This window comes from Notothenia coriiceps, unplaced genomic scaffold (genome assembly GCF_000735185.1).
Source record: "Notothenia coriiceps isolate Sejong01 unplaced genomic scaffold, NC01 NC01_scaffold00014569, whole genome shotgun sequence".
Lineage (NCBI taxonomy): Eukaryota > Metazoa > Chordata > Actinopteri > Perciformes > Nototheniidae > Notothenia > Notothenia coriiceps.
Window position 1 is genome coordinate 513 of NW_011347270.1, and position 21,095 is coordinate 21,607.

Here is a 21,095-nt window from a genome sequence, read left to right on the forward strand (position 1 = left end):
GAATTATCGGGGGGGGGGTCGAGGAGCTTGACGCTCGTCAACTATCAACAGGAGGGCGGGGGAGCCTCGCAGTGTGTGGACCTGTCAGCGCAACTTACATGATGCCGAATTTAACAAGCAAATTTAAATAATTGGTTTAAACGGCATAATAATAAGGACGATCATCCGTTCTGTGATTCTCCAGAACACACATGTTATGATTATGCAGAGTGAGATGAGATCGTTGTCCCTTTAAGAGAGAGAGAGAGAGAGGTGTGTGGCTTGTGCATGTGTGTGTGTGGATGGTAGAGCGACAGTGAGCGAGAGATGTATTTTGTGAAACAGAAGAACAGCTAAATAAATGCAACGGCCTCCCAAGAAGAGCTCGCCTCTCTCCAGTCATTTAATCTAAAGTGGGTTATTGAACCTGAAGCTTGTTGCTTCTGCCCTCCTCGACTACGGTCTGGGAGCCGACAGGAAAGTTCAACACACAGATGGCCAGTCCGCCCCTTTGTAGCATATTATTTCGATGAGAGATGAGCAGATCGCCACTGGGCTTTCAACTAAATACACAGCCACGCAAAAACTGCGGCATTTGTACAGCTCCTTATGGGTACTGCAATTAGTGAAGTGCTTTCCTCTGTGGGGAAACGATCAGCACTGCACTGTGGCACGCGTGCCAGGGGGTTGCCGACCCCTGATTTAGACTAACACAAATTATTCTAACCTGTTGGTGTGAAAGAGTGGCTTCTAAATATCCTGCACCCATCCCGAGTAATGGTAGTGATAAAAGTAAAATTAATTGTTATGCAGAATAGTTGTTAGTTTAAACTGTTGACTCCTGTGGAGCCCGATGCTTCTAACTGGTTGTTACGATGCTTGATATTCCTTCAGGTCAAACCAGGAGATCCAAACCTACGCCATCGCGCTCATCAACGCTCTCTTCCTGAAGGCACCAGAGGACAGACGGCAGGTCAGTACACAGTGTACTTTATTAGAGAAAAGACAGAATACGCATAATAGATAGATATAGCTAGAATACTAATGATGTTCTGTGCTCACATTACGCTCTAAATAAAGACACCCATACATAATGGACTGACATTTATTCATAATACCCGCATGTTAGGAAGCTGCAGATATTGCCTCACCCTTAGTGCTGATATATGCAGCAGCAGGTTGGTTACTAAAGCTAATCTCACGAATTAGACGTCTGTCTGCCAGCTGTCATGATTATATCCGACAGTCACTGCTGTAATGACACACTCACTCGAAATAGGACTCGTTCTCCTTTGAAGTTTGCACTTTTGTTATGCTGCAGTTATTTCAGGATAGCTCAGCACAGGAGACCAACTGAAGGATGACTGTGCCAAATAGACAAAGAGTTGGATAGGATCCGAGCAGAATGCAGTGATTAAGTATTCATTTGCTAAATTCAGTGAAATGGTTTTTTTTTAAATATTAAACTTTGATTTGAATCAATGCCAGACAGATTTACACTAGAGTTAAGAAAATCCACTGGGATGATTAATTAAACCTGGCATTGTTCCCAAGATTTAACAAATGTAACATGAAGAATTATCCATATAACCAAAATATACCAAGATGTAAGTTTAAGTTCTGTTTTTTTTTTTTTTTTTTTAAATGACAGAAACATCTCAAACAGATGCTTTCTAATTCTGAAAGATCTTTGTAGCGAGCAAAATGTACAAAGATGAAAGGAGCGAGTGCTGCTTTGGATGTGTGTCCAGTGTGCTACTCATAACTGTCGTCATGTGTCCTTTGTCTCCGCTCTGTGATAACCTCTGTCCCAGCTCACACACTAGCATACAGCTGTGTCTCATCCTGTCTCATGCATTGTCATTAGTGCTGCACGGCTTTCTTTACATTTCAGTTCTCCATGTTTAATTTGTAAGACCATTTTTACAATAGAAACTTCAAAGCCTTGTTTTATTATTAAGCTCTTCTATACTAAGTCAACAATGAAATTGGAGAGGATTAAAACAAATGTAGTATATTAATAATTGACATCCAGCACAATTCATTTTCACTTAAATATAACCATATAAAGTAATGTAACTTTAAGTGTCATACAAATATAATTTGAAAACCATTAATTTGCAGCTATCTACTAACATATGATTTCATTTTTCCGTTTCCCAGAATGATTTTCCAACAACACAATTACAGAAGTTCTATTTTGGTTGGCATCATCTCTCTTAGCTGTGTTTCTATCACAAACTCAACTCTTTGCCCTTTGCATTTCAGAATTCAGTATCCAACCAAATGCAACAGTTTTAGTATATTACAAGTAGAGCTAAATACGTGCAGGAAAAGATACAACAGAGATGACAAATGCCTTCAATGCAAATGTTTGACAAATAGCTATGTGAATGCTGCTCATGTTGGCTTTCCTTTTGTTGACATTCCAAACACTTTGATCAAACATTTTTGTTGTAATCACTTGCCAACTTAAGAAAATGTTAAGATTTCACTGATTTGTGCTTAAGAAAAGCCTCCATTGACTGACTGCTAAGCTTGTGTTTGTTGACGAAGCGTTGGATGACATTGTGAGAAGAGGAGGGGGAGTATTTCCCTAAATGTTATTGAGTGCTCTAATTTCCTTTCAATGTATTTGCCATATGACGCACAGTATGTTCAGACAGTTGTCCTTGAACGTGCATTCACCTCCAGCTGCCTTTGTTGACCACTTGAGGGCGACTGAGTCACTTATTTTGAGATAAACACAGCAAAGGGACACAAAGTGCATACTGTCGAACTGCTAGCTAACAAGATTAAAAATAAATACATCGATAAATAGAGTGGAGCTCCTTTTGAAAAATTAAATAGATGTTTTTTTTATCACATCTTTGCATATTTTATAGTTTTTCAACTGAAAGAGACTTGTTGAAAATGCAGCATTTCAGGAAGCAGAGCTGAGCAACATTTTGAACATTAACACTAGAGCAAATCCTCCGCAGATTCAGGTTGCAAGACGTCCCTATAGGGAGCTATCAGGACACAACAGTGAATTTCATGCAAAAATAGTGTTTTAAAGCTCCACTGCTTCTCTGTGTTGATATCATTTCACAGCTCCTAGGTTTTTGAAATGTCTTATAAAACAAGTCTAATCAACCAATTAACGTATAGTGGTCTTATACTGCATGCCGGCCATGTGGAGTTTTTTAAACAGCTACATGTTGTGTCTACCGGACGTTCCTATTATGCTGTTTTATGTTCTTATTTCGTTGCATGCTGTGCCGGTGATTTTTCTCTGTATCTCATTGTCCGTGTGTGCGCTCTTTGTTTCCATCACTGTTACACCCACGTCCCTCCTCCCTCCCTTCAACCTGTAGGAGGAGTATACTAACCCGCTGGAGCAGCCCCTCACTGTGAGTACACATCCCTCAGCATCTCATACCCTCCTCTCCACACCTCAGCCCTTCTCCTCCTCCGCTCTGTATTTCTTTCTGTGTCACGGACAGCTTGCTGCAGCTGCAGGCAGACTGTGTTGACAGATTGGAAATGTTGTTCAGAATGTGTGAAGGGCAGATGGTTGAAGCCAGGGATGGAAATGTAGCTTTTTTGAGTGATGCTGCATTTCACTAGTTTGACATTTCAATTCACTGTAGGTCAACTTGAGTGAAGTTACTGCTGTGTGCACTGCTTTACCGTGTAATGAAGCTACCTCCCTCATCTGGCCTGTGTGTCGAAATAATGCATCTCTTTACCTTTTAGGAAATGGCAAGCACTTTGGCTCAGAAGCACCTGCGATCCATCATCCTCAATGTGAGTATGAAGTCTGAAATGGAATTCTGAAAGTCTTTCTGGCTATAACAGCTGCACATCAGAGTTAATGCCCTTCTCTACGGGCTATAAAGCTTTTCGACGGCTTTGAAATATCCAGGTGTGAACACAGGATTCGAGCAGTTTCCAGAAATTGTGTTTGAAACTAGTGGCTGTAAAAAAACTTCAACAAAAATCTCTTCAACCTTCTTTTGACTATCCAATGCTGGGATTTGGTGGTCATTGTGGGGCTATAAGTTTCATCCCAGGGACCCCCAGTTCAGAAAGTGGAAACTCACTCTAAGTTACTTTAGTCACTTACACGGCTGTGACAGAAAACCAGCAAATGCGATATGGCATGAAATCTTTGAAGTGGCAGAAAAGGAAAATGATTTATTTTGGCACCCGTTCTTCTGGAAGTGCCTGCATGTGGTTGCACACATCAGTGAGGAAGACCTGTTGGAGTCTTGCTGTGTGTTTTATAAAGCCAGATCATTTTCTTTGTCATTATGCATTATTCACAGAGCGTAATAACTCTATAAAGAGGATTAGAATGATCAGCTTTCTTCCTATCTTGAGGAAGCAACAACCTTTGGTTTCTCTCCAGTGGAGGCGAACAGTATATTAGGCTGTTAGATTAGTTTTGTGTTGTGTGTTGTTTCAGCAGTTTGTACACATTGTAGCCAAAATAGAGGCGTTACTCTCTAAAGAAATTAGAGGCTTTACTCTTTCCTTATTGCCAATCTTTCTTTTCTCAGCATGTGATCAGAGGAAATCGACCAATCAAAGCAGAAATGGCACACCAGCTGTATGTGCTGCAGGTATTGACCTTCAACCTCTTGGAAGAACGGATGATGACCAAAATGGATCCCAATGACCAGGTGAAAAATGAATGTTCTGTTTGACATGACAACGGCTTATATATTCCTATAATGCCTTAGTTTAACAAACATAATAAGGGAATTCAAACCAATTCCTTTTAGATGTAATGAAAGATCTATGGTTTAAATTACATCGTTATTCAACAATGATCAAATGGCGAACATTTTTATTTTTGCTGCTATCTTCCTTAAAATGTCCCTTTTTTATGCTGATAACGTGTTTTCTTCGCTGGGGTTCAGGCTCAGAGAGACATCATTTTCGAGCTGCGTAGGATTGCTTTCGATGGAGAAAATGACCCCACTGGTACAGAAAAGAGAAAGGCCATGTACACCAAGGACTATAAGATGCTGGGGTTCACTGTGAGTCTCCACTATATCAGTGTCCTCTGTAGTACCTGTAAAACCAGCTCTATAAATATATAATAATAAATATAATTTAGATTTTGCTGTCTCATGGCTCATGTTATTTCTGTTTCAAATGCAGAACCATGTGAATCCAGCCATGGACTTCACCCAGACTCCTCCGGGAATGCTGGCTTTGGATAACATGCTGTACCTCGCCAAGGTTCACCAGGACACGTACATCAGGGTTAGTTTTGGCCTTTATTTGACTTTGCACATCTCACAAAGGTGGTGAAGTCAGCCAAACCCAACATGTCTTCTCACCCATGACAGATTGTGCTGGAGAACAGCAGCCGCGAGGACAAACACGAATGTCCCTTCGGCCGGTGTGCCATCGAACTCACTCGAATGTTGTGCGAGATTCTCCAGGTTGGAGAATTGCGTAAGTAGATCTCTCTCTGAAAGAGTTGGAGCTGTTGTACTTTTAATAATCTACAATCTTAAAAAGTATCAGCAGTTGTTACTCCAGTCCAGGACATTGTGTGTGAAAGAAGAGAAAGTCTGTTGTACTAATTTCCTGTCTTCTAATTTAATATTTTCTTTTTTGTAGCTAATGAGGGATGTAATGACTACCACCCCATGTTCTTCACTCATGACCGGGCATGGGAGGAGTTCTTCTGTGTCTGCATCCAGCTGCTGAATAAAACCTGGAAGGAGATGCGAGCCACAGCTGAGGACTTCAATAAGGTCTGAGATTTAAGCATATATTTAAATAGTTACACTCCCAACTTGATTGTGTACTTGCCTCCCATCTTAGGCCTCAATCGTCATATTTTATGATGTCATGACCTTGTTATTGTGGTTATATAAAAAAAAAAATATGACGCTGTTAGAATGCCCAATTAATAGAGGTGCCCTTTGTGTGTCAATTGGTAGACATTTTTTATTGACAGCAGCGAACATTTTGTTTTTGAAAAGCTAAATATGTATTGAAGTAAAACATTTATTGAGATAGAATTGAAATCTGAAGCTTTAGCAGCTGCTATATTCCTCCACTGTGTGTGGGTGAGCAGCCCACTGAGGTAGAGAGCTGGAGGTCTTTTGTTTAGGTAACATATTGGACCATTATATTCCAAAGGCTGTCTATTTGGATTCAAAGTATTTTTTCGAGCTGATAACAGACAAGTATTTGAAGGGCATCCAACTCAATGGTTCAGAACACCTGGGACTATCTAATATATATCCCTAACATCTATGCCTTTTGATGGGGAAATATGTCTGGCGGCATTATCCGTTTCAGAATGCAAATTAAGGTTTCATTTCCAGGGCAACTAAATAATAATAATAATAATTATACACATATTTTGTAAGCACTTTTACAGGTGCTCAAAGTCGTTTTACAGAGGTAGTAAAAAAAGGACAACAAATAAATATATTAAAAGTCATATTAAAATCGAGCAATAAAACAACAATCACACATTAAAGGCCAGTTTGAAGAGGTGAGTTTTTACGTTTTTTTGTACGTTTTTTGAAGGTGGTGAGGTCAGTGCAGTCTCTGATGAGTTGTGGGAGTGAGTTCCAGAGGGAGCTTATACAATATTCACTGTTCTCTAAAAACGAATGCAGATATATCTAATAACATTAGACGTCCCAGCTGATGAAACATACATTTCCTCAATATTTAGGAAGTCTGATATGTTTTTTGTAACTTTTCCTTATGCATTCGTATATGTGTGTGTTTTAACCTTGAGCAGGTGATGCAGGTGGTTCGTGAGCAGATCACCAGGGCTCTGGCGATGAAGCCGTCCTCTTTAGACCAGCTGAAGAACAAGCTGCGAGGCCTCAACTATTCAGAGATCCTGCGTCTGCGGCAGTCAGAGAGAATGAGTCAGGACGACTTCCAGTCTCCTCCCATCATGTGAGTTTGTAGATAATATAAAATACAGTGAATATAACAGGGTTGTACGCAGTTGTGTGTGTTTTTCCATATTGGTCATGCTGTGTTTGTCCTCCAGTGAGCTGCGGGAGAGAATACAGCCCGAGATCTTAGAGCTCATCAAGCAACAGCGACTCAACCGCCTGTGTGAGGGGAGCTGTTTCCGGAAGCTGGGGAACCGCCGAAGGCAAGGTACCTACAGCATCAATACAATCACTTTGCTGTGTCTTTAGCTGAAGCTTCACTGATGTATGTTGATTATCGGCTAAGCATTGTGTCCCCTGCCTCTTTTGTAGAGAAGTTTTGGTTCTGCAGACTCTCACTCAATCACAAAGTGCTGCATTATGGAGACCTCGATGAGTCCCCTCAGGGTGAAGTGCCTTTTGAGCTACTCAGTGACAAGAGTAAGATTTATTTCTTCAAGTGGCTCCGTCTCCCAACTCATAAACGTTTCATTACACACACAATGCCACATTCACTAGTAGTGCAGACTGGCTGACCTTATTCACTTTGCTTATTATTAAGTTGTTTTCTTTTCTATTCATCTCAGTCCCCGTCTCTGACATCAAGTCTGTGGTGACTGGGAAGGAGTGCCCTCATATGAAAGAAAAAAGTGCTCTCAAACAAAACAAGGTAATGTGATTTTAATTAGTTTTTTTTGTTGTTCTATTCACATGGCTGTTTCCCTTTTCTTTGCACTCAATGAGCGTGTTGTTTGTCCCTTTTCCTTCTCTCAGGAGGTGCTGGAGTTAGCCTTCTCTGTCCTCTATGATCCTGATGAGACACTCAATTTTGTGGCACCCAACAAGTATGAGGTAAGCTAAGCAGATGTGACGGTTAAATTATAAATAATTCTTCTTAGCTCCAAGCACCATTTTAGTGTCCTTCAGCTCATTGTTTTGGTCAGACACAACTTTACTGTTTTGTTTCACTCTGACAGGCTTACATCAACTTATGTTACAGCTGTAGATAGAAGCTATTTTCAACAGTTTGCCACCTGCCTCAACAGCAAAAGCTGAAAGACACAGTTAGTATTTAGCTAGGTTAGAGCATTTAGCAGCTGAAGACAATTATCTGTATCAAGAGTTGGGCGGTCCCCAAACCAGAGCTAACAAGTATAATAAGAACCATGCAAGTTCAACTTTACTCGTGTATGATATCTGCATTAACCAAGACTTCTAATCGACTAACTAAACCCTAACTTGTGTGTGTGTGTGTGTGTGTGTGTGTGTGTGTGTGTGTGTGTGTGTGTGTGTGTGTGTGTGTGTGTGTGTGTGTGTGTGTGTGTGTGTGTGTGTGTGTGTGTGTGTGTGTGTGTGCGGCGTGCGTGCGTGTGTGTGTTTTTGATGTTTTCGGAGCAGTACTGCATCTGGACCGATGGCCTGTGTGCGCTGCTGGGCAGGGAGATGGGCAGCGACCTGACGCGCAGTGACCTGGATACTCTCATCAGCATGGAGATGAAGCTCCGCCTCCTCGACCTTGAGAACATCACAATCCCAGAAGCCCCGCCCCCCGTGCCCAAGGAGCCTAGCTCGTATAACTTCACCTACAACTACAGCTGAGATGCGTGTGTGTGTGTGTGCAGTGAATGTGTGTGTTTGTCAAGGATGAGTATTCTTTGATGAATTAAGCTGCCGTGGAAAATACTTTTTTTTACTTTCAGAACCCTGGAGACTTTTCTCCACCTGTGTTTGTGATGCTGTATGGTTTGACAAATAGGAGATGTTTATAGCATCACAGGGAGTTTAGAGGTCATGGTCCACTACAGAGCCGCCGGTCAGGATTCATTGAGTGTTTCTCCTTTATCAGTGCCATTTCCAGGCAACGTCTACCCATTTCTAGCCATTTAAACTTATAAACTTGTCTGTAAAGTCAAGGAATACTTTGCCTGATTGGGGACATAAATGAAAGCTGTACAAAACTGCTATTTAGTCTTTGTTCAAGTATTTTATTCTCATTCTGTGTTGTCTCCATGGCAACAGAAAATGAATAAGCTTACCTAACCAGTTAGGATTCTTTGTTCTCTTTGATTCGGTCTGTCCCTTCAGACAGACTTACAGTGAAATGTGACACAAAGTAGAGGGAGTGGGCCGAGAGTTTGCACAAGTGATATTCAGCTGGTGTCGTGATCAAGGTCGCTTCAGTAGGAGGGATCGTTGATGTCAGGGGGGATCGAACATAACTCCCTAATCAGTACACCATCCACCACCCCTTCGAGGTCTCATAAATGTTTAATATCTGACGATCAGTTCAGTGTTTCAATAGAAAGGTTCGGAAATTCAGTAATAAAGAGAGCAGGAAACATAAAGTGTCAACTTGTGTAAGGCAGAAGCAGATGAGCTCTAATCTCAGTGTGTCTCATACTGGGACATGAATTCATGAATCTTTTTTTTTTTTTTTGATCTATAACATAACATGAATAATTGAAAATGATTCACCGGGAGTAATGTTCTTAAGTTAAAGCTCTAAAATTAGTTGTTTAGTCTGACTAATGTTTTGCAAACCCAAAGCAATTTTAATTTCTATTAAGAAAAAAACCAGCAGATACCAATATTCGAGAAGCTAGGACCAGTAAATGTAGGTGTTCTTTCTCTTTCTTAGAGGAATCTTTCGTAAACAATGAAGTGTTTGTCGTTTTTGCAGAATTAATGCCTGTCCAGCAACTTGTCAATTATTACTCTACATGTTTTCAGATGCACTAAAGTGGTGCTGTCAGCTTATATATTTTCTTGACATTCGTGCTGCTTTAAATCACTTCTCTCCTTAGACTACAAACCTTTTATAGTTTGTAAAACAGTGAGAAGAAGTGGGTAAATGTATCTCATTGAGAAGCTGTTCTGCCGTAAAGAGTGTACATTTGTGTGTACACATATTTGAGATTTAGTGGTAATTGTTTATGTTGAGAGATATTTCGCGAGTGTATCACCAAATGCTGGGCTAAAGCTCCCACATCCAACACACTATAAAACATGAATTACCTTTTTTTATTCATAGTCACTGCATTGCCTTATCACTCAGTCGTTATATATATTTAGTAACATTAGCATTTATAAGGTGGTACCTGAATTATACTTTAATGTGTGTTGAAAACATTGTTGTTATTATGACTTCCCCTGAGAAGCATTCATAAATGGCGTATAAACGGTTAATCAATGTTTGATAACAGCAGTTCACTTGAAATAATATGTAATCATTTTTTTTTAATAGTTACATATTTTTTCTTTATTAGCTCACATTATTACATAATTTAGGAACTCTTAATATTAACTTTTTACATTAAGAGCAAGATTAAAACTATTTTTAGATGTAATTAAAACCACTGAAAATATGAATATGTATGATTACGACGAAATGTTCTGTTGTGTTATCAAAAATAATTAACTGTTAATACAACTATAAATATGAAGAGTAACAGTTGTTAACAAATACATTATTAAACACAGATATTAGCAGTTTTTTTTTTTTGAAGAACAAATAAAATTCAAATGTGTTTGACGCCCCTTTTAAAGGTCACCTATTATGCGAAATCCACTTTTTCATGTCTTTTATACATACATTTGTGTCCACTCGGTGTTGAGATTTGGAAAGTTTGAGGAAAACATATTCGCTCTCTTTTAGTCCTGATCCATTTATATAAAAACCTGTCTGAAAATGAGCTGATCAGATTTTGGCCACTTTATGATGTGATAACAATGTTTTGGCTTGTGTAACCATTAGCCAATCACCAACCAAGGTAACACCCCCCCCACACCTTATCACCTGAATCTCCTCCTAGAGCACCAATGTGTTCTTTTTAACCAAATATCTCGCAGAGGGGCGTGGGGAGCATTAGTTCATTTTCATTTAAAGCTACAGATACAGAATCAGCACTTTTGAAACAGGGCTGAGACAGAGGGGTTTATGGGATGCTATAGCTCATGATCTGTTTGGTATTTCTGCCAAACACTTCAGAGGCATGTTTTGTTCATATCTGAGACCTATAATGTGTTGTTGAAAAAGAGTATAATAGGGGACCTTTAAACTTCTATTAATCAGCCGTTTCAGGCTTGATATTGTATTGTTTTATTCATACTGCATAAAGGAATGGGAGCAGGTCAGAAACAGCTGAGTGTCATGTGCGTGAGAATTGGGAACATCTAGTTCAGCTCATGTAACATATGACCAGAACGTAGTTGTGCTCTGTACAGTAAAGTGATATACATTATAGTGCTATTGTTTGATGTTGTTTTACCAGAGCGTCATTGTTTTGTGTATTTTATTCATGTCACTGTCAACTATCAAATGTACTAATCACTACTGTCACTTGTTAATGCAGAATAGATTTATATTTTTGTAAATGATTGTACAATCTTAACAGCTGTGAAGGGAAAGGGTATCCAGCTAACAGCATTTTCCCTTTGCGTCGCTCTGTACGGTACATTCAACACGCTCATTACTGTGGAAGGGCATCTCACACTGGAAAGAGCTTTTGATCTTCACAATTTTTAAAGTCACAACCACGTTTTCATACTACAAGCACCTCATATTCTTAGGAATGACACCCACTCCAGCACCTAATGATGATGTCAGTGTTAATGTATCTTATAATGCTTATGGAATAATGAAAATTGCCGTTACTGTTGATGTTTGTGAAAAGGAATATATTTGAAAATAGCTTTTTTTCGGAAAATGTTTTTGCTGTCTGATTTTTAACTGATGTTGAATGTTAGAAAGGTACCCTGCGGAGATTTCAGACCATGAGTTGTTCTGGGGATCTATTTTTCTTGATGTTACTGCCTGTTGTTTTTTTCTTGTTCACACAAACAAGGGAACACATGCAGTACACTTTCCAGCTAATAGCTTTACGATATTTCACTGTTCAACAGGTGGCTTGGTAAATCACCAAGAAATACAGCAATGTGCCAGAAAAGGACGTAGTGTTGAGCAAGCTATTAAAACTGTACTGGAGTTAAAATACTTAAATAAAATATAAAATCGACCTTGCTAAAGTATTGTGAACTGTTATATGACCTTGGCTATACATACGTTTTGTTTGTTTACTAGAAAACTCCACAGGGCCTCCTTTTTACTGCCTAAAAAAGGTTATTTATAATTCAGCAAGTCATTTAACTACTGCTAAAATATATCAATAAATTCCGAAAGTAAGTGAAGGATTGTTGCATTGGATGTACTAACAGTATGACTTGAAGTTTACGCATCTGGTACTCTTTTAAATGACTTGCTAAGCTATTTATTTACACTTGCTAGGGATAGTAAAGAATGACGTGTTGTTAGATAAGAAATAACAACATAAAATCTAAATATGGTATACATATAAATCATTGATGTATTGTGTTGCCTTATTAAAGAAATTGTATTATGTTTTGTGTGAATAAATACAGAGTCTAACTGCTGTTGACAATTTGTTTTTACTTTTTATATAGGGATTATGAAGCTTAAAAACAAATTCACCAACAATTACATCAATTTCACACCTTTGATACACAAAAGCTCTAATTAGGCCATCATTTTTATCGTTGGTTAAAAGGATATCAAACCTACAGCACAATATAATATCCAACACAATTTTGTAAATCAACTCCAGCTGAATTTATATATGTGTCTTGGTTAGAGAAATCAATGTTTTATTTTAGATCGATATTCCATGTGCCACAGCTCGGGAAAGAAGCATTGTTTGTGAGTACACACAATGAGAATTTCATACAGAAAAACCCTCTATGTGAGATTTTTACTTGAGTTGATTTACTGCATGTCTTTAGTTAGAATTTCTCAGTTTCAGATATTGTCCAGCAGGGGACACACAGTGTCTTGTGTTTACTGTATAGGTGTCAGATATCCTGAGATATTATCATACTCCTACAGTGGAGTAATGCCAGCTGCATACAGATAAGCAACTGCAGGTGAATCCCTAATATGCTTTTAATTGTACGTATAGAGTTTAAGGTCTCTCATCTGTCATGCTATATTCACACCATGTTTGAGACAAGAAGAACTTAAATAGACAGTAAAATTGTGTAAATTAAAAAGATTTTATTGTATAATAGCTCAAAATAGAGTTTAACACAATCACTTTTAGACCACTTAAATGCTGAAAGAAGATACGGGGAGTTCGGGAGGAAGTCAGGATGAGTTTACTGTATAATGTAATCCACATGACAACCCAGTTTAAGGTAGTGAAAGCTAAGAAAAAAAGGATGTTTATATCAATTAGGGATTTCTTTCAGTTTATGTCTCAAGACAGTTTCATCTGCTCAGAGAGAGAATGGTTGATTCTGTGGACATGTAGACAGGAAACAAGACGGACACTCTGGAGATTTGGACTGCTCACCTCTGCAAATATCCGTCACTGGCTTACATAATGTCATCTTTCATTTCAGTCCATCGACAGCTCAGTCATTTGTTCCTCCTTAGATCCCTCACTGTGCTGCAGCACTCGGATTGTCCACTTGTATTTCCCTGGTTAGGGTTTGGGCATTTACAATACAACTTTACACAGAAATAATGTCAATATATATTTTATATGGTATATAAAATAAATACAAATCTCTTTCTACATCAATTAATGAATTCATGACTCCTCTCTTTAAGCTGCGATTTACAAGGTAATATTTGACATTATCTATGTGTGTGTGAGTATATCAGTGTTTTTGTCTGTATTTGATAAGCACAAACATAACTATCTCAGCAGTCATGATGCAACAGCAGTTCCTCACTCTGTTTCGGCTAATGTGCAGTGCTTCCGTCTGTATGATTGATGATCAGAACTTTAGGACTTTTGACTTCCTTGAGGATGGTACTGTTGTGCTTTCCTGCCCCCTCGCCAGGCTCATTGTCCCCTCCCTGGCCTGCCAGCAGCAGCAGTATGAGTGCGAGGAGCAGTAGTGTGACTGCGGTGGAGGTCAGCTCTGGGCTTAGCTGCAGGCTGGGCTGAGGCTCTGGGACATCCTTCGTCCTGAAAGAAACACACTGAGACTTTCTGCTCTCTCTTGATCTCCTGCTGGCACGCTTTGCACCCTCACTGATCCCTAAATGCAGACACACTCTGTAAAATGTCTCCGCCTGAAGGTGGGTTAGGTTGAAGCTCTGTGTACCAGCCAGGATGCGTGTGGTGTATGTAGGCGTGTGTGCGTTTGAGGATATGGCTTGCCAGGATAGACGAGTTGAAGGAAGGTTTCGCCCACTCTGCCAGGACAGGATGGCATAGTGTTGTCCGACATCTCTCACTTCCAAACTGGCATCCACTCTCAACTGATATCCCTTCATTTTAGCAGCATTCCCCCTCTTTCTTTTCTTTACCCTTCCATGCACACCCACAGTAACAGTGTGTGTATCTGCTCCCAGTGCATTCTCAGCTATACAGGTATACAAACCTGCCTCGCTTTGGGTGACCTTGTTCATTTCCAGAGTTCCCTCAGGCAGCAGCCGGTAGTGTTGAGAGGGATTGCAGGCAGTATTATCCTGAGGCTGACCAGGAGAAAAGCTGGATGTGTTGTTGAACCCCTCAGAGGCGGTCAGGCTGTGGCAGGGAGCAGGAATTGGTAAACCCTTGGAGGCCTGGCTCGGTGCATGACCAAGTCTCAGTCCAGAGGGCATCACCCAGTACAGTTCAGGTTGTGGATCTGCAAGAGCTCGGCAGTGCAACACAAGTTTTCCTCCTTCTCTTACCCCAATGTAGGAAGGGAGAGAGTTGGTTGGGATCATGGGGAGGCACGAGGCCGACATCTCCCTGGAGGACACATCTCTCACCCTGCGAGATCTCAGCTCTGGGGGCTCAGAGCACAGCGTGGCCAGCGGTTGGATGAAACGCACCATCCGAGGTGTATGCTTCTCTGTCTGTCTGTCTTCAATGTGAGTGTGAGAGGCGTCCTCAGCGGCCCAGTGAAACAGGCAGTCGCATCGCAGTGGGTTGGAGTGTAAGCTGACCTCCTGAAGACTCGGCAGGGAGAGCATGATGTGCTGGTGAAGTGCGCTCAGGGAGTTGGAGTTGAGCATTAGACTCTCAAGCCTGTTCAGCCGGAGAAACGCCTGCGGATGAATGAAGGACAGTCGTGGGTTGTTGGTGATCTCCAGTTTGGTGAGCTCTGGAAGATTCTCCAGGGCGGCTCTTTCAATGGACACCAGCTCCTCCATGTTGTTCAAGCCGAGCTCTTTCAGATCTACCATGTCTCGGAAGTCTCCTGTCTCAACGAGTTTAATGCGGTTCTTGTTGAGGTCAAGGAACTTCAGTCCTGGCACTTTTATTAGGGCCTTAGTGGGGACCTTTGTCAGCAGGTTGTCATAGAAGGAGAGGCTCTCTAGGCCCTCCAACCCTTCCAGTGCGTTTTCAGCCAATCCTCTCAGCCCCATACCACCAAGGACAAGACTTCGGAGGGATTTCAGGGCCAGGAAGCCCCTTTCTGGAAGTGCCTCCACAGGGTTTCCACCAAGCATGAGAACTTCTAAGTTGGGCAAAGCCCTGAACCAGCGAGGGTCAACAGTGGTGAGCCTGTTGTTGTTGAGATGTAGACGCAGTAGGGAGGTGAGATCAGTGAAGGCTCCAGGTGCTATCACGTGTAAGTTGTTGTGGCTGAGGAACAGTTCCTGCAAAGCTGTCAGAGAGGAGAAGGAGGCCTCAGGGAGGTGACTGAGATGGTTTTCCTCCATGTGTAGAGATAGTAGAGAGGACAGGGAGGTGTTCTGACTTATTGTCCTGACATGGCTGAAACGGTTCTGGGAAAGGTCGAGGTCGGTGAGATTGGTCAGTCCATGCAGCACCGCGGTGTCAAGCTCCGACAGAAGGTTACTCTGCAGGCGCAGGGTGTGTGTGTTCGGGGGTAGGGGTAAGGGGAGCTTGGTCAAGAGCAGATCGTTGCAGTCCACAGTGGGAGCTTCATGGTAGACAGAGTCAGGGGAGAACCACGGCTTGATCTGACACACACACCGCACCGGGCAGGAGACGTGCCATGGTAATGCGTGAGGTAGCGAGCCCACAGCAATGGGGACACACACACCAACAAACACAAGCAGGAGACAGTGCAAATGTAGAAACACTAAAGTCGGCCTCATAATCCTCGCCGGTCACAGCAGCTGATTCAGACAAAGTGAGAAAGAGTTTTTTATGGGGATGTGAGACGAGTCATTTGGACCACAAATGGATGAGAAGTTGTGCAATTAACAGTTTTAAGGTGTGTCTGCAAAAAGGGCCAGATGGTTCATTGTCACTATTCATAAAATGTGAACAGATAGCAATTATATTGTTAACAGCCTTCTATAGCAGCCACAACACAACTAAAACAACTGAAGTGTTTATGTTCCTATTTGTAGTCAAGGACCCATGCGAGTGTTTTGACGTTTAATTTTGATTTCAGCAGTAGAGCATCTGGGGCTGCACAATGACTGAAGCTCGAAGACGGCCTTCGTTTTCACATTATCGATCTCACATCATGGCCACAGGTGGAGGACTTCCAGCGTAGTGGCTCGCTGTTTTATCAGAAACACAAGAAGAGAAAGAAAGTGATCAAGAGAGAGAAAGACATACATCTGCTTGATACAGTCTGATAAACCTCATCAGGTCCCACTCCAAAACAAATTGGTGTGCAGTGAATGTCTCAGCTATGAAGGTTACATAGAGTTTGCAAGGATGTACTTTGCAAAATGCTTCAGACAAGGGAGCAAGGGAAAGGTTAAGAAGAAGAGATGGATAAGCGAGAAGACAAAAGGTTAAAAACAAAAACAGAAGGTTATCTTGGTTTCAGAAAGGACCTTTGGCTTTGAATGCTTTAGCACATTTAGAAAAAAAACGAGAATATGGAAAAATGAAAAAAGTAGGAAGATCCCTGAGGAGGAGATAGAGAGATAAACCACTCTGCTGTCAGCTCCAATGTTTCTTACAGCCTACAGGAGAAAAGGTAAAAATGTGCGAGTGATGAAGTAATGTTGTACTTAAATATTTCTTGTCAGTGTTTTACATTCAGTGTTCAGTGTTAGAACAAAGCAACATATTATTTATTATGTAACAGTTGAAAAGACCCCAAGGATATTTTCTATTATCAGCCTTCTACACTTAAGGCTGTTATGAACGTAGCTGCTGCTGCTGCTGTAACAAATGCACACTCACAGACACACTCACCCACACACACATGGAGAGACACCATGAACACAAGTTACATCAGTGTTTACATTTAGCGCATTTGGCGGGCTCTCAAATCTAGAGCACGGTACAAGACCATCACATGAACAGATCATTGACTTGTTAGTGTAAAAGCTATCAACCTGTGCTCAACAGAATACTGTTATTTATCTGGAATTGTCTATCTAACTCATGAATGTAAGTCCAATTTTCATTCTCCATTTAGATCGGAGCTCCACCACCACCACAGGTCTGTGTTTAATCTGTTCAATAACTGCTGCTAACTTTGACTGGGTGCAGATAGGTACTATGCTGATAAGAGTGGTGAAGGTGAATCTAAATTCATTACAGTTACGGGTTATCTAACCAAACCCAAACAATGAGCTAAACAATCCTCTGAGGAGAACTGCAAATATCCACCACTAACATTGTAAATATGCTGCACTTACAGAAATGTGTGAATAGTTAGACATACTATATATTAGGGATGTCCCGATCACCTTTTTTTGCTCCCGATCCGATTCCGATCATTTGATTTTGACAATTTGCCGATACCGATTTTTCCCGATCCGATCTTTATGCAATGCATTAAGAGAAAAAAAAGCATTCAAGTTGTCCCTTAAGGTTATTTTTTTATTTAAATTGGATATTCTATCCAACATGGATATAGCTTCTTTCTTTCACAGCAGCATTGGATCAGTTCAGTTGTGCAGCATTGGATCAAAAACAAAATAAAGCTTTCAGTACTCGTTAGCTTACTGCTACAATTAGACACTGCGCCCTGCCCACTCTGTTGCCAGATTTGAGAGAAATAAGCAACCAGGTCTATGAAAACAAGCCCCAAAGAAGCAACACATACAGTACATGATGTTCTGTAATTTGAAACCAAAACTAAGGCCTCAGGATGACTTTAAGACTTGAACATGGTCATTTTTGTTTTGTAACATTGAATACAAAATTTAAAAAAAAGTATTTAAAAAAAAAAAATAATAAATCCCAATCCCCGATTTTTTTCCTCCCGATTCCGATCTTTTGAAAATCACGTTATCGGCTCCGATCCCTGATCAAGTGATCGGATCGGGACATCTCTACTATATATACATTTACTATACCTTAGTATTGTGAATATATCCGTCCTGATCAAAGAAACTTTAGTCAATCCAAGTCTAAATGAATGCAGTTGTGTAATTGACACATCTGTGAGAGAGAGGCTTTAAGTTTGAGAAGAGACACTCTCTCATTATTAATAGATGCAGTATACTTAGAAGTCATTTCAGTTTACCTGTCAGTCAAGTAGACATTGGGAGAGTGACATTTCAGATCTCTTCTAAACAATTATTTAACTGTCAGTCATGTTGTATGCAATACTGGTTTCCTGCATGACAAACAGACTCACACACACGCACACAGACACAGAGAGAAGGATTACTGCATAGTTGCCATGGAAACACATCTCCCATCCTCGCTCAGTCTCAGTGTTTTGAGATTCACTTTGGATTTTGTTTTGGTTTAGTAGTAGTTGATAAGAATGAGGAAACCTGCAGCATACATTTCTTATGCTGCATTTCCTCTTTGTCAATCGTCAAATGTGTCAATTTTCTGTGACAAAGTTCTGAGTTATCAATGAATGAATTTATAACCTTTTTCCAACACTTGCAGAGTATTTCAATCCTGGCAGCTGGTGTGATGAAATCATTACTAACAGGAAGTTCTTCACATCTCCACAGGCTGTACCTTCTGTTAGCTGATGAGGAGAAAGTCTGGAGAGATGCTTGCCAATAACTAACATTAGATTTATTGAGAAACGTGATAAGCATTCAGAAACCTTGTAGTTTAGGGGGACATTTTAGGTTTTAAGTGCAGCACGTTATCCAAGCTCTGATCGGTACAAGTCAGAAACACTGGAGCAGTTCTATCCTCCCGGGGCTCCTCTTAACTTTCTGTCTGCCATTCACTTTCATCTCCACTCTCTCATCTGTTCAAATGAAACCTGCTCAATAATGGATTCATCATTTAATTATGATGCCCTCCTTTTTTGTCATTTACACTCAAAAGATATGTTCTTCTTTTGCAGGAATCTATAACTCTTTGTAGACGTGTGTTTACAAAAGACTTGTGCTGCATTGTAATATAAACTATTCAGGAGCAATGAGCAATGAGGATGAGTATTAACAATTAAGAGAGAGAACTGCAATGACCTTAATCCAAAATCTGAAGTGACTCTCCAGTCGACTGAGGAAGTAGATGTTTTTCCTATACCTAGACCTATAATGAATAAATATTGATCTGACATGAAATAGTGAATGAATATAATTATGCTTTGTGTAATTGTAACTCTTGTCAACAGTTGTGGCTTTTGCCTTGAGTTCCTGTACAATCTATGTGTTGCTTTACAGTGTAAGAAATTACCCTATATTTCAAAAATATTCATTTTTTCACAAGCCCAAAATTGGGAACCAAAGTATTGAATGCTATGCTGGCAATACTATGATTGTACAACATGTTGTACGGTTGCTTCTAACAAAACAGGGACACTATCAGCGCAAACAAAAACATCTATTCAAGTCCAGCTGTAGCTCTTATGCATACTGTAAGTGGTTTTGTGCACCCAAAGAAAAGATGCCGTTCTGCTCCACATGCTTTACTTCTTTTTTTAATTGTTTGACCTGCATCTGTTTTTGGATATTAGATTATTATAATCTTGGCCAATTTTTTGTTTTTTTTGTCTTTTAAACCATTTGGGCATTATTCTCTTTTACATAAATGGATCTGTTTCCCTCTCTCAAACACCAAATTACCTATTCACATTTGCTAGACTTACTATATCTACTGTATATGTACCCGAGTTGGCTATGAAACTGTGAAATTAATTAAATAACCTTTATTTATTACTCTTGACATGTGTGACCACCTCATATCGCTTGACACATGTGTTTACCGACTTCAACACTTAACATTTGCTACAAGAGAGAGGAAAACAAGTCAATATGGCTAAGCAGCACTAGATTTATCTAATTAGATGGTGGTCTATATACTCTTATGGTTTACTACCAGTTTTGAACGTTTTGAGAACCTTAATGGGATGTAAAGCAACAGGATTGTCATTTCAGACCAGTCACATCAATGGTACTGCAAAAGTCAAACATGCCTCTCCTTCAGCTGCCTTTGACTTTGAAAGAGAGAAGCAGAGAGTGGAGGAAAAACTTTTAAGACGTGCATTTTCGTCATTGAATAAGGTTTAATCGTGCTGGCCAGCTACGACACAGAGAGACACTGCAACAGGGTGGAAAGGAGAGAGAGGGAGCAGGAGAGAGGGAAAGCAATAGAGGTGCGGGGTGTAGATTATAATAATAATACCAAATATTGTAAAACTAAAAGACACATATTGCCCTGCAGTTGAATCAGTTCCATCCTGCATGCAGACTATAAACAAATATAAGATGTTTAAGAGAAAAAGAGCCCTGACACACACACACACACACACACACACATGCTAGCACATCACCTTTGAATCATACTGCTTCCACTCAGAGTGCATGTGTAGCATCCACAGCTGCATGTCTGTGTGAGTGCTGCAATGACTGGCTTGTTTAGGGGTTCTTACCGCAACTGAAGCACCGACTACATCTCTCTGTCATTTCTTCATTTGCTTTCTTTGCAACTGCTTCACATTCCTCTTCTCCCTCTCAGTCTCACGTTGGTGGATCTCTTCAGATTCCTGATATATCTCTTCCCTAGCTCTCCTCTCTCCGTCACTAGAGATGAAGAGTAAATTGGCTCGGACTGAATCTCTCTCGCTCTCTCCCTCCAGTTAAAATGGAGATGAGGTGTGTTCTGCAGCAGAGCTTCTGTCCCTCTCATCTCTCCTCCTCTCTTTCTATTGCCTGCCTTACTCTCTCCCTCTTATTCTTTCCCTGTTTCACAAAGCCATTCGCGTTAGTTACAGTGTGTGATTGTTCTGGATGGAAAGTTTTCTTTGGGTCCTGCTTGCAATTTCCTTTGCAGATTAAAGACTGGCTCATTAGGCGCTTTCACACCGCAGTACTTTTCCCACAAAGGTTCA

General features: G+C 40.5%; 2 protein-coding genes across 3 annotated transcripts; one reads left to right on the forward strand and one right to left on the reverse strand.

Moving 5' to 3' along the window:
* The first annotated feature begins 631 nt into the window (after window positions 1-631).
* On the forward strand, window positions 632-10,614 carry LOC104948559 (engulfment and cell motility protein 2). Of its 2 annotated transcripts, XM_010774758.1 has the most exons (14): window positions 632-952; window positions 3,336-3,371; window positions 3,718-3,768; window positions 4,524-4,646; window positions 4,887-5,006; window positions 5,131-5,235; window positions 5,322-5,430; window positions 5,599-5,735; window positions 6,743-6,906; window positions 7,004-7,116; window positions 7,221-7,328; window positions 7,475-7,557; window positions 7,662-7,739; window positions 8,286-10,614. In XM_010774758.1, the coding sequence occupies exons 3-14, from the start codon at window positions 3,721-3,723 to the stop codon at window positions 8,484-8,486; spliced, it is 1,389 nt and encodes a 462-aa protein (XP_010773060.1). In that variant the 5' UTR covers window positions 632-952; window positions 3,336-3,371; window positions 3,718-3,720; the 3' UTR covers window positions 8,487-10,614. The 2 variants fall into 2 exon arrangements, with proteins under 2 accessions (XP_010773060.1, XP_010773061.1); XM_010774759.1 differs by lacking the exon at window positions 3,336-3,371.
* Window positions 10,615-12,356: 1,742 nt separating this feature from the next.
* On the reverse strand, window positions 12,357-20,874 carry LOC104948560 (leucine-rich repeat neuronal protein 2-like). Its single transcript, XM_010774760.1, has 2 exons — window positions 20,637-20,874; window positions 12,357-16,383 (listed from the first exon to the last, which is right to left on the reverse strand). The coding sequence occupies exon 2, from the start codon at window positions 15,967-15,969 to the stop codon at window positions 13,648-13,650; it is 2,322 nt and encodes a 773-aa protein (XP_010773062.1). The 5' UTR covers window positions 15,970-16,383; window positions 20,637-20,874; the 3' UTR covers window positions 12,357-13,647.
* Window positions 20,875-21,095: the final 221 nt, after the last annotated feature.

Excerpts from the sequence above, each read along its gene's own strand:
- LOC104948559 (XM_010774758.1), top strand. The coding sequence starts at position 3,721 with ATGGCAAGCACTTTGGCTCAGAAGCACCTGCGATCCATCATCCTCAAT. Across the intron at positions 5,007-5,130 it reads ATAAGATGCTGGGGTTCACT|AACCATGTGAATCCAGCCAT; the intron begins GTGAGTCTCCAC and ends TTTCAAATGCAG. Across the intron at positions 5,431-5,598 it reads TCTCCAGGTTGGAGAATTGC|CTAATGAGGGATGTAATGAC; the intron begins GTAAGTAGATCT and ends TCTTTTTTGTAG.
- LOC104948560 (XM_010774760.1), bottom strand. The coding sequence starts at position 15,969 with ATGAGGCCGACTTTAGTGTTTCTACATTTGCACTGTCTCCTGCTTGTG.